We start from the raw sequence: 17,569 nt of genomic DNA, 5'->3' as shown, positions 1-17,569 counted from the left end.
GGCGGCGCTGAAAGCAGGGATGCAGTGGTGCGCGGTTTGGTCCGTCCGGGGGTTGTTCTTGCTGCTTCTTCACACTGCTCAGGCTCCGGTTTTTTTTTTTGTTTGTTTGTTTGTTTGTTTGTTTGTTTTTGTTTTATTATTATTGTTATCAAGTTTTTTAAAATGCAGAATTTTCTTTTACTTTTTTTTCAGCTATGTTGTTAGCACACAGAACACTTCATTGATTTTGGGGTTTTTTTGTGGGTGTGGTGAAGGAACATGTGTCACTAACAAAATGTCTCCCAAGCTGGATTGATGATGGTTGATGATGGAAAACATTTTTCCCTCTTGGCTCTCAGGAGAGACATCCTGATGTTGACATATGTGACCATCATGGCACAAAATGCCTTGTGTGGGAAACGCTAAATTCATTTCTGTGTCTAACTCCCCTGTACCATCAACATATACTTAACTCCCTTCAAACCAGAGACCTGTTGGACCCTGACCCCCAAAATTGGTTTTGCTGGTCTATTAGGCAATCTGGACTTTGCAGTGGTATCATTGAGTGTCCTCAAGAGCAGCGGTTCCTTTTACAAAAGATTATGGTTCTTCAGATTGATAATTATGCCATGTTCGTTTGGTTTCCTGAAAGTCAGGGTTGGCTTGGGAAAAGTTGTTAAACAATATCCTCAGTGTGAACTGTCAGCCCTTGCTCTAAGCTCTCCCCCTTTTCAAAGCATCAAATGAAGACTCATCGGGTTCTATAGTGGCTTTCTGATTTTGGTAGACTATATAAGAGGGAGTTTGGAAGTTCTTGTATACTGTCAATGACTGTCTGTCCATGTCCTGCCTGAAAAACCATGATTGTTTATGGAAAGTATCTTTAATGAAGCTGGATACAGTTTGGCTTGGAAAAAAAATATTGTATTCTCCTACATTGCTAAAGGTGTTTATAAACTGTATGTGTCACCTGGTCGAATTTCTGTTTTGTTTTGTTTTGTTTTGTTTCAGTTACTCAAAGATATGTATTAAGATCTGATAATTTGGAATAAGGGCTCAGATGAGAAAGAACAAAAGGATTTGCCTTTCAGAGTCTTGGTTACCTTACTCAACATGATCTTTTCTAGTTACATCATTTGCCTACAAAGTTGTGATTTTCTTTTCTTTTTTTTTGTTTATTGTTTATTTGTTTTTTTTCTTTTTTGTTAGCTTAATTTATCTATTTGTATTTAAAAATGCCTCTTATTCATTTTACATACCAACCATAGGTCCCCCCGTATCCCTGCTCCTTCTCACCCCAACCTTTTCTCCACTCCATCCCCCATCCCCTCTTCTGAAAAGGTAAGGCCTCCCATGAGGAATCAGCAAAGCCTAGTACATTCAGTTGAGGCAGGTCCAGTCTCTCCTCCTGTATCAAGGCTGTGCAAGGTGTGCCACCACAAGTAATGGGCTCCAAAAAGATAGCTCATGTACCAGTGATAGATCTGACAAAAGCCTGATTTCCAGGCAGTGGGACCCAGACCTATCTTTAGTGCACTAGCTGGCTGTTTGGAACCTTGGTCTTAAAAGTGACACTTTGCTCAGCATGGAAGGAGGGGACTGGACCTGCCTGTACTGAATCCACCAGGTTGATTTGAATCCCCAGTGGAGTCTTGGCCCTGGAGGAGATAGGAATGGAGGGGAGGGGCTGGGGGGAAGGTGGGGGAGGGGGCAGGAGGGGTGAGGACAGGGGAACCCATGGCTGATGTGTAAAATTAAAACATATATAATAAATAAAAAAGGAGAAAAAAAGAATATCAGAAATAAAAGATAACCACTTTTTAAAAAAAGAACTGAAATTAGACATCAAAATATCAAACAATCCAGTTAAAAATAGGCTACAGAGCTAAACAGAGAATTCTCAACAGAAGAAGCTCAAATGGCTGAAAGACATTTAAGAAATTGTTCAACATCCTTAGTCATCAGGGAAATGCAAATCAAAACGACTCTGAGATACCATCTTACACCTGTCAGAAAGGGTAAGATCAATAACACTAATGAAAGCTTATGCTGGAGAGGATGTGGAGCAAGGGGAACACACCTCCACTGTTGTACAGTCATTTTGGAAATCAGTATGGCAACTTCTCGGAAAATTAGAAATTGATCTACCTCAAGACCCAATGATAACATTCATAGGTTTATATGAAAGGAATGCTCAATCATACCAAAAGGACACTTGCTCAACTGTGTTCATAGCAGCATTATTCATAACATGTAGAACCTGGAAACAACCTAGATGCCCCTCAATCAAAGAATGGATTAAGAAAATGTGATACATATACACAATGGAGTACTACTCAGCAGTAAAAAAAAACAATGACATCATGAAATTTGCAGGCAAATGGAACTAGACAGACATACATGGTATATACTCACTCATAAGTGGATACTAGATATAAAGCAAAGGATAAACAGACTACAAACCCCAGCTCCAGAGAAGAGAGACAGGTGATTTTATTATTTTTTTTATAGCTGAACTGCATCTCATTATGAATATGCATCACATTTTCATTATGCACTGTCAGTTGAAAACATTTAGTTTTGTTTATTATTTTTTTTATTTCATTAGTCTTTCCAATAGAGTTATAATGAACATTGATGAGCAAGTGTCTGTGTGGTATCATGTCAAGCCCTTAGGGTATGTATCCCAAGGAATGGTAAGGCTGTCCCTGTCCAACATTAGATGTTTATTGTTATAGTATTGTTCGGTTCAGGTTTAAGCTATCGCTTTAGTGAGACTTCGTGAGTGTAGCTTCTGACATCTAGGGTGACGCCCCCCCAGAGCCGGTGCACTGTTTCGCTGGCTCCTCTCACCTTTCTTCACTCCCTTACTCTCTTCTGAAATGATCCCTGAGTCTTAGGTGCTGGAGGGTCTTTGTAAATGCAACAGTTGGGACCGGGCTCCCCAACTATGCAATTTGATTACTTATAGTTTTCTGTAATGGTATCTTTCTTCTGCCAAGAGAAGTTCTTTCATGAGATTTGAGGACCACACTTATTGGTGAGTATATTCTTTTATTTTTACTTAACATTTTTGACTCCAGCATAACCGTTTCTTCAATTTAATTTTTTTTAATTCTGAAAGCACTACTACTCTGCAATCACACTCTCATTGACAAAGTAAGCACTTCCAACTAAAAATAAATCCCTTTAGCCACACTACTTGATATTGTGTTGTTGTGAATAGATTATTATTTACATATTATTTTATAGATTTAATGAATCAATGAGTATATGAATAAACATAGTGCATCATAAAAATAACACATTTATCATGTTCTTCTTGATAGGGCTCCCAGGGAAAAGCAATATCTTTGCTGAATTAGTGCTTTGACCTCAGTTCTTGAAAGCTTGCCAAGAAACCTGTTTTAGAAATTTCCCCCTGAGAATGACCATGTTGCGTGATGCTCATGACTTTACCCGATGTGTCCAGGTGTCATGAAGTAGAGACAAAAGGCACAGAGTGCTCTCCTTATATTCACACTTGCTCATGGATTAAATTCGTGCCATAACTTCCTTTATGATTGGTTTTGACAAAGACCTGTAGAAAGTATCCAGAATAGCCTAATTTACTTCTGAAATTTTTTAAAATGAGTTTACAAAACTATGGAAAAAATAATCAAAAGGAAAACAAAAGCTCTTGGGCTGACATGTTCAAATCAATAAATAGATTTTCTCTTTCATTTGTGAGAAAATTTGGGAGTTGAATATTTTCAGTCAAATGATATTGGAAGTATTTTGCCTCCATTTTTCATATCATCTTTGGCATTCACAGTAAGTGTTTTTAAAATTGTGTAGGATTGAAGCAATTAAAATAAAGATTGTATTAAAAATTTAAGTACACATATTATTTGGCACTTACAAAAGTAACATCAGAATTGTGGTAAACAGAATTGGTGGAAGGAGACTATGCCAGTACTGATTCATGTTTCAATAAAAGAATTTTACTAGCCGGGGAGTGGTGGCGCATGCCTTTAATTCCAGCACTCAGAAGGCAGAGGCAGGCGGGTCTCTGTGTGTTTGAGGTCAACCTGGTATCCAAAGCAAGTTCCAGGAAAGCCGCAAAGCTACACAGAGAAACCCTGTCTCCAAAAACCAAAATAATAATAATAATAATAATAATAATAATAATAATAATAATTTTACTTAAAATTGTTTTGAATTGTCAGAAAAAAGTACCCAATATTTATTAATAGTTATTTGTCTTAATGAAGCCTATCAAAATTCATTAAAAAATAATTAAGGTTGATTGATTTTGAAAAAAGCAGAAATGATGCATTAAAGTTATTTTCTATCTTTGTTCATTAAATATGATATTTATTTCCTTTAGACTTACTGGAATGTATGTTTTATGTAAGTCTTAGTGTCACTAAGATCATTTGGTGTCTTACATTTTTACCATGATCCTAGGTTCCACATGAGTTTGTACTAGGTTCATATTAATAACTGAATTTTCTGCAACTTATAACTTGTGTAAAGTGAGAGGATAATATTAGCATGTACATGACAATATTTCATATGTATTAAATTCATAAAATGAAATTATTTAGACTAGCAACAATTTTCTTAGATTTGTTTCCCATATAATGCCACTTACTCCTGTTTGGTAATTTAATTATTTACTGTTCTATACTATAATTACAAAGGACAGTGCCAAACATGCACATGAACCTCTAATCCATCATAAAACCTGTGCATTACCTTTAATTTCTCATCATTTAGGGACATTTACTATGCACTCCTGGAATCACACAGATAAACCTGACTTCATCCTCATGGGACTGACAGATTCTAAGGAGATCCAGCTGGTCCTCTCTGTGCTGTTTCTCCTGATATACCTGGTCACTGTGTTGGGGAACATAGGCATGATGCTGATCATTTGTCTAGATGTCCAGCTTCACACTCCAATGTATTTCTTCCTCATCCAACTGTCATTCCTTGACCTCAGTTATTCAACTGCCATCACACCTAAGACTTTAGAGAACCTGCTTACTTCAAACAAGAGCATTTCCTTCATAGGTTGTTTCACCCAGCTGTATATTTTCATCCTCTTGGCAGCTACTGAATGTTTTCTGCTTTGCTCAATGGCTTATGACCGCTACATAGCTATCTGCAAACCTTTACATTATCCACTTATTATGTCTTCACGCTGCTGCCTTGCCCTCCTCACTGGGTCATATGTGATTGGAGCTGTGGATTCCTCTGTCACTGTGCTTGGCATGATTACACTACACTTCTGCAAGTCCAATGTCATCCATCACTTTTATTGTGACACATCTCCACTTTTATCTCTGTCCTGCAGTAGCACAAATGAAGTTGAAGTAATTATATTCATTTTTGCCGGTTCCACCATTCTGGGTTCCCTTATCACAATATCCGTATCTTATGTGTCCATTCTCTCTACTATTTTGAAGATCAATTCCACTTCAGGAAAGCAAAAGGCCTTCTCCACGTGTGCCTCTCACCTCCTGGGAGTCACTGTCTTTTACAGCACTCTGATCTTTACTTATTTAAAGCCAAGTAAGTCCTATTCATTGGGTAAGGATCAAGTAGCTTCTGTGTTTTACACCATTTTGATCCCCATGTTGAACCCACTCATTTATAGTCTCAGGAACAAAGAAGTGAAAGGTGCTGTTGTTAGATTAGTGAAGAAGAGACAAGAATCGAGGAAATTAAGATGAGTGAGGGTAAACAGTCAGTTACATTGTTTCCAATTGTATGTTTCTTTGGTGAGTGTTTAAAAACAATTACAATTAATTTTACTTTTTCTGTTTCTCTGGAATGTGGTTTCAGATTTTCAGTTTCCCTGGCTGAATTTAATGAAGCAAATATCAAACACATGTATCATTTTTTATTTTTAAAATATAGTAATTATCAACATAAGAAATTGTGTTTGAAATTCTTACAACTGTATCATCTAAAATTTTGTATGTATAAAACATTTAGCTAAACATAATGGAAAAATAACTGTGCAATGACTACACATTCAGAAATCACTCATTGTATAACATTCAATCTGCTATTTGTAAATCATTGACAAAGAACTAAATTTGGTATTCAGTTTCTTTAGCAGTTCAAGATAAATAGTAATTTCAGATACTCATGATAAGATGATGGAAGTAATGTACTTAGGAACTAATAAAAGTGCTGTTTATTAGTAGTAAGAAATTCTATTTCTTATATGTTTTAAATGCTCAGTGTCATTTCTTGAATATTCGATAGTGTTTTATAAATTACATTCAGACAATTCAATTCACAATCATGTAATTACCTTAAAAAGAATACACTCAATTCTTTTCAAATTTGAGTTTTACATAAAAGTCTGAAGTAGTGTTGTCATAAAAAAATTATATTGTGCTGTAAAACATAATGTTACTACTTGAAAAATATTTAAGGTTCAGAAAGAAGAGAAATAAGTTATCGACACTCAGAAGTATTTTCTTCTCAGTCAGTAATTGAGTGTTTGTTAGTGTCTGTCACATAAAAACAAAATTTTCTCTGAACACTTTTGTAGAATTATTCATTCACTTGAAAGGTTCTTGCTTGAACAAATGTTTGCCACATCAAACTGAAGTGACAGTCTTCTTAGTGATTAGGACAAGTTAGTAGTGCCATTGTATGTTCCTTTAGACGCAATAAACTGCAAATCTATCAAATCCAAAATCTGTATTCAGTACTGTTGTTTTTGAGTATACCTATTAAACTTTTGATACTCATAGAATTCTTAGACTTAATTAGTTGCAATACCTGTGGCTAATATTCTTTTATACTAGAAATATATGCATGTAATTTAAAAAAATAAATTTATTAATTAAATGACCAACATTCGTTTTATTACATTTTCTCCATGTGAATATGTGTGTGTGTGTGTGTGTGTGTGTGTGTGTGTGTGTGTCCTATGTAAGTATGCATGTTATATGTATGTGTGTTGTGTTTTGTTTGGTTGTATGTATGCTTGAAGATTCATGGGAGGGCAAGACCAGAGGTTAATGTCAAGTGTCCTCCTATATTGTTCTCCACAATAGTTTTTGAGGCAGGTTTTCTTACTGAACCTGGTACTCACCTATTGCATAGGCTGGCTGGTCTGGGACTTCTGGGGATGCAACTATCTCTGCTACCCTACACTAGGCTTTCAGATATGTGTTTACTTGCTGGGATCCTTGTGTTTGTCTGGGGACTGAACTCACATCCATATTCTTGTGTGGCAGGAATTTATCAACTGATCAAGTCTCCATTTTCACATTTATAAAGGATGACACACTAAGGCAAATATTTAACACTGAATTTAAATTTTCATGATTAAAATGAAATTTGTCAGAGACAGGATTAACATTTTCGTTATTTAAAATCTTCTATTATGTTTGCAATCCCCCTATTTTCCTAAGCTACTCCACATGCTGGCTATAGTACCTACAAATACTATAGGAGTTTATGATTTATTTTTCTTCTAGTATCTGTGCTTTCTGGAATCTTTTTTATATTCTGATTAGTTTAATTTTGTTATTAGAAATAGTAATTTAAAAGCATTTGTAGTTTATGCATTTATTGGTTTTTGTCATTTCTGACCCTGAATCTATCATACCCCACTTCAGGTTTTATGGGCTCTTTCTTCTTTTCCCATTTGGTTAACTTGTGCTTTTATCTTTCTTTCATGTATTTTTTTTTTCTAAAATTTAGGGAAATGTTAGTACCTGTTTGTGTTGGTCACACAGGTTAAAAGTATCTGTAACATTATAGATAACATCTGAATTGAAAAGAATCTTGTATTTTAGTTAAGACAATATAAAACTACCTATCTTCTTCACAGCACAGGTCACAAACTGTTGTATGTGGTTACATAGTTAAAACTTCCAATCACTATAAAATGTTTGCCTTTTTTATAAGATTGGATTCATATCTTTATATACTATACCTCATATAAGTCAATGTGTGAACTGCTTTAAGCTATAATACCCTAGTTAATTATTTCTTATCTACATGGTTTTTTATATGGACATAAGCACTGGCTTTTTGTTGAAAAAAAATTTTCATACTGTATATTCTGATCACAGTTTACCATTTCTCCACTCCCAAACATGATTTTTAAAGACTGTAATGCATCATGAAGAGTATTATTCTTGTTGTAAAATAATTTAACTTATGATTCCACACATATTGTCTCCAATTATAAGGACATACTTTAAAATTATGCAATCTACCAAATTATAAGTACACATTTTTAGTTTCCTCCTGTGGCTCAAATGCTTATTTTCTTTATATTGAAAGTATTTTTTCATAAAATACATCCTTATCAATTTTTCTTCTTTCCAAATTCCTCCAAAATCCTGCCCCACCTCCCCACTCACCCAAATCCAAATTCTTTCACAACAACCACAACAAAAACAGAATAGGACAAAAAAACATTTTTAAAAATGGTCTAAAGAAAAAGCACAAGAAACACATACAGACACAAAGACCACATGTTCATTTACATAGAAAATTAGAAACCACAATTCATAAGCAAAATATCTGTATGGTAAAAATAAATGCCCCAACAAAATATCATGAGATAAAATACATTTAAAAACATAGTTGAAAGTTTGGGGATTTAGCTCAGTGGTAGAGCACCCGCCTAGCAAGCACAAGGCTATGGGTTCGATCCTCAGCTCAATAAAAAGCAAAACAAAACAAAAATACATAGTTGAGTTTATTTTGTGTTGGTTGTCCTTTGGTAGGCATGAGGAAGGCTCTTAAGTGTGGTTTGCATACCAATAGAATCTCTTTTAAAGAAATTTAATTTTTCTTTGTGAACAGTTGCCTGTTGGAGATGGCTTCTCATTTAAGAATGAAGGCTTTGTGTCCATTTTCCCGCTCAGATATGGGACTCTATCCAGCTTAGATGTTTGAAGGCCCTGTGCATGCTCTCACAGTCTCTATGAGTACATATGTACATCAGTTCTGTCATGTCTGAAAGGCCTTGTTTCTTGACATCTTCCACCCTCACTGGCTCTTAAGTCTTTCTGCCTCCACTTCCACAAAGTCCTCTGAATCTTTAGGGGAGAGGTTCTGTACAGGTAACAGGGACAAAATCATACTTATTTTGTGTATATTCCTAATTCTCCAGTTAATATAGGAGTAAACCAGAGAGACATTGATATTCCTGTGGTGGTCAATAAATCTTTTTCTCTGCTTGGTCCTTGTGACTATTGTGACCATACTCAACCTACAGAGGAGGGTAAGGGAATTATGAATTATACTGTGGAAATAAAAGGAATTCTTATTTGTATGGTTATAGAATTCATTGTTGAAATATAACTTCTCATATTTGGTTATCTATAATTGATGATAGTACTACCTAGAATTCTTATAGAAAACTTCTTATACTTAGTGCATTTGGATTTGAGGGACAAAAGATTAATGCCATTAGTTCCACAAATTTACTGTCTTGCAAATTGTGGATTACTAACAGGAAATCTGATTGGATATATAGGCAGCAATATATAGTTGAGAATCATTGGGTACTTGTTAATATCTCTCAAGGATAAGTAATTGGCTAGAGCCCTTATCACCCTTAAGGATTATATTCTCATTTAGAATTGATGTTGCAATGGTCCAATTCAAACAAAACTATGGAAGCTGTCTCTGCTTTTAGAGAATCCTTTGAGTGGAATGAAATTGGAATATCAAGCCCTCTATTACAATTTGGGAATTCTATTCAGACTAATTTGTAGAAATTTTTCACCCACTTAAAACGTGGAAGAGAAATTCACACTTTAATAATGGCAAATTTCATTTGTCCTTTAGTTTAGATCAAGGTTTTGCTTTTTATGGCTTGTGGACTATGACCTTATTTGTTACTGAAAGACCTGTGCAATGGCACCCTAATAATTATAGCATCTCTTGTATATGCTGTACTCCTCATACCTGTGTCATGGCTAGTATGTCTTTAGATGTTACTTTGGAAGATTACAAATTCTCAGAGTAAGACCAGTAGTCTGCATACCTGTGAACTTGCGAGACCATGACAAGACTCATCTTTGATGATATTAGTGCAGAAGTTGTGAAAGGATATCAAGAAAAACTCAATGGATGGTGGGATTGATAATTGCTGTAGTCCTGAGAATCATTGCATTAACTACTGCTACTATCACAGCTGGAGATGTTCTTCATAAAGAAATCCAACCCGCTGAATTTGTTAAAGACTTGTATACATATTCTCCTGAATTTTGGACTCAACAAAATAAGATAGATATGTAAATAGTTGGTGATATACCTGAATTAAAATAAGCTGAAACACTCATTGGAGATCAGTTAGAATTATTGACAGAACAAATGAAATTGAAATGTAATTGTAATGTTACTTCTTATTGTATTATGCCTTAAAGATTCAATGACAGAAAATAAGATTGGGAAAAATAAAATGCATTTGTTGGGTCATCTTAATTCTTCTCAAATGATTTATGTTTGCAACAAGAAATTTTAGTAATATTTTCTTTTTACTTTTTCCTTTCTTAGGAAATTTTTGTTCATTTTGCATACAAACCACAGATGCCCCTCTCATCCCTCTTCCCACTTCCCACACAGCTTCTTCCCCCAGCCCAGCCCCCAGCCCTTCCTCCAATAATTTAAGGCCCTCCATGAGGAGTCAGCAAAACATGGTACATTCAGTTGAGGCAGGTCCAAGTCCCTCCCCTTGCATCAAGGCTGTGCAAGGTATCCCAACATAGGTAATGGGCTCCCAAAAGTCAGCCCACTGCCAGGGGCCCTTTAAACAGACCAAGTAACTATCTCATTTACGCAGAAGGCCTAGTCCAGTCCCATGTGGGTTCCATAGCTGTTGGTCTTAAGTTTGTGAGTTCTCACTAGTTTGGTTCAGTTGTCTCTGTAGTTTTCTCCATCTTGATCTTCATGCCCCTAGAATCTCTCTTCTATCTCTTTGACTGGACTCTGGTACTCACCCTGGTGCTTATCTGTGGATCTCTGCATCTGCTTCCATCAGTTACTAGATGAAGGCTCTATAATGACAGTTGGGGTATTCACCGATCTGATTACTGGGTAGGCCAGTTAAGGAACCCTCTTTACTATTGCTAATATTCTAAGCTGGAGTCATCCTTGTGGATTTCTGGGAACTTCCCTACCACCAGGTTTCTCCCTATCTCCATGATGTATCCCTCTATCAAAATATCTCCTTCATTGCCCTTGCACTCCATCCCTGTTCCAGCTCAACCATCTCATCCTCCTATGTTCTCATTCCCCATCCCTACCCTCTATTTCCTCCCTCAGCCCGTTTACTCAGGAGAACTCATCTATTTCCCCTTCCCAGGGCAATACATTTGTGGTCCTCCTTGTTAGCTAGTTTCTCTTGAACTGTGGATTGTAGTCTGGTTGTCCTTTGCTTTACATTTAGTGTCCACTTATGAGTGAATACATACCATGTTTGTCTTTCTGAATCTGGGTTACCTCACTCAGGATGATATTTTCTAGTTCTATCCATTTGCCTGTAAATTTCATAATGTCATCATTTTTACTGCTGAGTAGTACTACGTTGTGCATATGTACAACATTTTCTTAATACTGGAAGTTTTAGTTGCTGGTGAGAGATGTTTAATTTGGGATTTCTCTCTTCTGTTATTGGATGATTCCATTCATCTGTGTATATATGTTAAGAAGCTTCTACTGTAGAAGGGTTCCATATGATTCCTCAAATCTTTTCTTAGTATAAGTATCTCTCCCTGTATTCTCTCCCTTATCCTCTGTTTATTCTTTTTATTCCAATCTCTCCATCCCTGTCCATCTATAATTATATACTCTATTTCCCTTTTCTCCACAAAGTATATTCTTATTACTTTCAAATTTTATGGCATTCATTCTCTAATTATTCTCTCTTCATTACTAATCTTCTCAATGTAAAACTTACCTTTATTTCTTTTGATAATCTAACTAAAAGATTTTCAACCATGTTTCAATAGCTAATGAGAAAAAAAAATGTGTACCCTTTGGTGTTTTGTTTGAGTATTCTGGGTATTTATGAGGTCCATATGAAATTGAATACTTAACTCTATTATTTATTTGTTTAGTTTTTGTATGAATGACCTACTATGGATTAGAGTGGTGTATTGAAGGGCTCTCTATTAACACTGTTTTGTGTTTATTTCTGTGATTTTAGACCTACTAGTATTTTTGTATAAAAACTGATTATGCCTATATTTGATACATACATGTTTGGAATGTAATATTTTGAAGTATTTCATTTAATGAACAGGAATTGTTCCTCTCTATCTCTTCTCACTAGTTTAGAATTGAAATCATTTTGTCAGGTATTAGAATAGTTAATCCATTTTTTATAATGTTCCATTTGTTTGAATAACTTTTTCCATCCTTTTACCCTATGGTGGTATATATAATTGATTTTATGGTAATTCTTTGAAGCTACAGAAAGGTGGATCCTGTTTTCTCATCCAACATGTTATTCTGAATCTCTTTAATAGGGAGTAGAGGTCATTCATATTAAGAGTTATTATTGAACAATGTACACTGATTTTTGATATTCACTGTATTATTTTTTTCAGGTACCTCTTTTGATTAACTGTTTCAAAATTATTTATTTATACTTCATGCTAGGAGAAGCTTTGGCCAGGGCTGAACCACAAACAGTGGCAATAGGACCATGGAGGAAGCAGCTGTTGCTCCGAGTTGCTGGCTTCTCATTGTGTTTATGACTGTGGTGATGCTGCTGCCTGGGACAAAGGGTTTACTACTACTTGTGCAGAAAATAATTCCCTGGATCATCATGTTACAAGAAAGCATCGGCAAAGCTCAGTTTGGAAAAGTTTGGCATGACTAATGGTGGGGACAAATTTGTTGTGAAGATATTCTCTTATAGGGAAGGACATTCATGGTTTTGAGAGACAAACATTTATCAGACTGTGATTACTCCAAACCACAGAGGAGGCACAAAATAAAAATGTCTGCAGGGAACCATAACCACGCCTAACAGTGACTTTGAAATCTTCAAAAAAAAATGACAGGATCCCAAAACAATGATTCCACAATGACTATGATAAAGCCATTAAGCTGATTAACACCAACAAAACATGGACTTTGAACTACAAACTGTTCAGGACAATTTCAAAATGGCTAGCTGAGATGATCCAGATTCATAGACTACTCAAACAACAACTTGAGACAAGTCTTGTACTTTCTCATAATGCAGTCACTGGACAAATTTATACAGGACATGACAATAAACGCAAAAATTTCTCTTTGGGATCCCCTAAAGATATCTTCACCCACAGAAAACAGGAAGTAATTGTAAGAAAATGATGCTCACATTCCCAAGAGGTTGGATGAGAGGTGTTTTGTCATTTAATGAGTTTTGGATATTGTCATTGTTTACAATGGTTGGTTACAAATTGTTAATTGTTAATGGTCAAGAAAAAAGCTGAACAAGGAGATTAGATTCAGAGTTTTTGTTTTAAAAAAAAGAAAAAGAAAAAAGTAGATATAGATATGAGGTAATCTACTCTGAGAAAAAAGATAAAGAAATAATAGGATAAATGGGTAGATCACTGAATCTATTCTAAAAAGAAAAATGGGAAGATATAAAAATGACAAAAGGTAGATTACTGTATCTATTATGAAAAGAAAAAATACTTTTAAAAAGGATCTACTTGTTTTAAATAGGATAAGAAATGAAATTCTTTTGTCTGAGTTTATCAAATATTACTGGACTGGACATTGTTAATATATATAATGGAGTTTTTTATCGGAATCTGTCAAATGTTAATGGACTAGATATTGTTAATGTAACTCTTGACTGTATATTTTGTATACTTACTGGATCGTTTTTTTTTATTAGTTATAAGCTTTTTAAATTTTTAGACAAAAAAAGGGGAAATGTAGTGATATTGTGTTCCCCAAAATATTGTGCACCCTAATAAACTTATCTTCTGTCAGAGACAGAACAGCCACAATATTAAACATGATAGGCAGTGGCAGTACATGCCTTTAATCCTAGCATTCCAGAGACAGAAATCTATCTGTTCAAGGATTCAGCCAAGCATGGTGACTCACGCCTTTAATCCCAGGGAGTGACGGCAGAAAGAGAAAGATAAATAAGGCATGAAGACCAGAAACGAGAATAATTTGGCTGGTTAAGCTTTTAGGCTTTCCTGCAGCTGTTCAGCTGACATTCATTCCAGATGAGGACTCAGAGGTTTCCTGTCTGAGGAAACAGGATCAGCTGAGGAACTGTCCAGGTAAGGAAGCTGTGGCTTGTTCTGCTTCTCTGATCTTCCAGCATTCACCCTAACAACTGGCAGCAGGTTTGATTTTATTAATAAGAACTTTTATGTAAGATGGTATCTCAGAGGTGTTTTGATTTGCATTTCCCTGATGACTAAGCAATTCCTTAAATGCCTTTCAGCCATTTGAGATTCTTCTGTTGAGAATTCTCTGTTAAGCTCTGTAGCCCATTTTTTAATTGGATTGTTCAGTATATTGAAGTCTACCTTTTGAGTCCTTTATATATATTGGAGATTAGCCCTCTGTCAGATGTGGGGTTGGTGAAGATCTTTTCCCATTCTGTAGTCTGTCACGTTGTCTTATTGGCCATGTCCTTTGCTCTACAAAAGCTTCTCAGTTTCAAGAGGTCCCATTTATTAATTGTTGCTCTCAGTTTCTATGCTACTAGTGTTATATTTAGGAAGTGGTCTCCTGTGCCACTTTGTTCCAGACTACTTCCTACTTTCTCTTCTATCAAGTTCAGTGTAACTGGATTTATGTTGAGGTCTTTGATCCACCTGAACTTGAGCTTTGTGCATAGCAATCATCTGCATGCTGAGGTCCAGTTATGCCAGCACCATTTTTTGAAGACGATTTCTATGTTCTATGGTACATTTTTGGTTTCTTTGTCGAAAATCATATATGTTCATAGGTGTGTGGATTAATGTCAAGGTCTTCAATTCGACTCCATTGTTCCACATGTTGGTTTTTGTGCCAGTACCAAGCTGTTTTTATTACTATATCTCTATAGTAGAGCTTGAGGTCAGGGATCATGATGCCTCCAGAGGTTGCTTTATTAGACAGGATTCTTTTAGCTATCCTAGGTTTTTGTTTTTCCATGTAAAGTTAAGTATTGTTCTTTCCAAATCTGTGAAGAATTGTGTTGGGATTATGATGAGGATTGCATTAAAGCTGTAGACTGCTTTTGGTAAGATTGCCTTTTTTGTTTGTTTGTTTGCTTGTTTGTTTGTTTGTTTGTTTGTTTGTTTTTCAAGACAGGGTTTCTCTGTGTAGCTTTGCGCCTTTCCTGGAACTCACTTGGTTGCCCAGGCTGGCCTTGAACGCACAGAGATCCACCTGCCTCTGCCGCCCGAGTTCTGGGATTACAGGCGTGTGCCACCACTGCCCGGCAAGGTTGCCATTTTTATTATGTTGATTCTACTTATCCATGAGCATGGGAGATCTTTCCATTTTCTGATATCTTCTTTGATTTCTTTCTTCAGAGACTTAAAATTATTATCATACAGGTCTTTCATTTGATCAGTTAGAGTTACCCCAAAGTATTAATATTATTTGTGGCTATTTTAAAAGGTGATGCTTCTCTGATTTCTTTCTCAGTCCCTTTTTCATTTGTATATAGGAAGGCTACTGATTCTTTTTGAGTTAATCTTGTATCCTGACACATTACTGAAGGAGTTTATCAGCTGTAGGAGTTCCCTGGCAGAATTTTTGGGGTCACTTAGGTATACTATTATATTATCTGCAAATAATGAAGTTTGACTTCTTCCTTTCCAATTTCTATCCCCTTGATCTTCTTTTGTTGTCTTATTGCTCTACCTAGAACTTCAAGTACTATGTCGAATAAATATGGGGAGAGCTGACAGCCTTGTCTTGTTCCTGATTTTAGTGTAATCAGTTTGATTTTCTCTCCATTTAATTTCATATTGGGTGTTGGCTTGCTGTAAATTGCCTTTATTATGTTTAGGTGTGTTCCCTGTATTACTGATATCTCCAGGAACTTTATCATGAGGGGTGTTGGATTTTGTCAAATGCCTTTTCAGCATCTAGTGAGTTGATCATGTGCTTTTTTTTTTCTTTCAGTTTGTTTATATGGTGTATTACACTGATGGACTTTCGTATGTTGAACCACCCTTTCATCTCTGGGATGAAGCCTACTTGATCATGGTGGATAATTGTTTTGATGTGTTCTTGTAGTCTGTTCGCCAGAATTTTATTGAGTATTTTTGCATCAATGTTCATTAGGGAGATCCCTCAAACCTTGCACTTCATTACTCCCACTGTCGTCCAGGTTGTTCATGTAGATCTCATCCATTGCTCTGTCATTGGGTGATCCCTGTGTCCTTCCTAGGGTCCCATTTTCTAGGTAGCCTCCCTGGAGTTGTGTAGCAGTCTAGTCATCTTTGTTTTATATCTAGTATCCTCCTATGAGAGAGTACATACAGTGCTTGTCCTTCTGAGTCTGGGTTACCTCAATCAGGATGATGTTTTTTAGATCCATCAATTTGCCTGCAAACCTCATGATGTCATTGTTTTTCTCTGCTGAGTAGTACTGCATTGTGTATATGTGCCATGTTTTCTTTATCCATTCTTCAGTTGAAGGGCATCTAGGTTGTTTCCAGATTCTGGATATTACAAACAATGCTGATATGAACATAGTTGAGCAAATGCCCATGTGGTATGATTGAGCATTCCTTGGGTATATGCCCAAGAGTGCTACAGCTGGATGTTGGGGGAGATGGATTCCCAATTTTCTAAGGAAGCACCATATTGATTTCCAAAGTGGCTATACAAGCTTGCATTCCCACCAGCAGTGGAGGAGAGTTCTCCTTGCTCCACATCCTCTCCAGCATAAGCTGTCTTCTGTGTTTTTGATCTTAGCCATTCTGACAGGTGTAAGGTGGTATCTCAGAGTCGTTTTGATTTCCATTTCCCAGATAATTAGGGATGTTGAGCAATTCCTTAAATGTCTTTCAGCCATTTGAACTTCCTCTGTGGAGAATTCTCTGTTTAGTTCTATAGCCCATTTCTTAATTGGACTGTTGGGCATTTTGATGTCTAATTTCTTGAGTTCTTTATATATTCTGGATATCAGCCTTCTGTCAGATGTGGGGTTGATGAAGACCTTTTCCCATTCTGTAGGCTGTTGCTTTGTCTTGTTGACCATGTCCTTTTCTCTACAAAAGCTTCTCAGTTTCAACAGGTCCCATTGATTGATTGATTCTCTCAGTGTCTGTGCAACTGGTGTTATATTTAGAAAGTGATCTCTGGTGCCAATGCATACAAGACTACTTCCGACTATCTTTTCTATCAGGTTCAGAGTAACTGGATATATGTTGAGGTCTTTGATCCACTTGGATTTAAGTTTTGTGCATGCTGACAGATATGGATCTATTTGCAGCCTTCTACACATTGACATCCAGCTATGCCAGCACCATTTGTTGAAGATGCTTTCTTTTTTCCATTGTACATTTTTGGATTCTTTGTCAAAAATTATATGTTCATAGGTGTGTGGGTTAATGTCAGGGTCTTCAATTCAATTCCATTGGTC

General features: G+C 36.1%; 1 protein-coding gene across 1 annotated transcript; it reads left to right on the top strand.

Annotated features, from left to right (window-relative positions):
* The first annotated feature begins 4,751 nt into the window (after nucleotides 1–4,751).
* On the top strand, nucleotides 4,752–5,699 carry LOC118582846 (olfactory receptor 8H1-like). The gene has a single exon (XM_036185970.1). The coding sequence runs from the start codon at nucleotides 4,752–4,754 to the stop codon at nucleotides 5,697–5,699; it is 948 nt and encodes a 315-aa protein (XP_036041863.1).
* Nucleotides 5,700–17,569: the final 11,870 nt, after the last annotated feature.

Source organism: Onychomys torridus, chromosome 4, assembly GCF_903995425.1.
Source record: "Onychomys torridus chromosome 4, mOncTor1.1, whole genome shotgun sequence".
NCBI classification, from domain to species: Eukaryota; Metazoa; Chordata; class Mammalia; order Rodentia; family Cricetidae; genus Onychomys; species Onychomys torridus.
The sequence above is the reverse complement of the archived record's forward strand: the minus strand, read 5'-3'. Positions and strand labels throughout refer to the sequence as shown.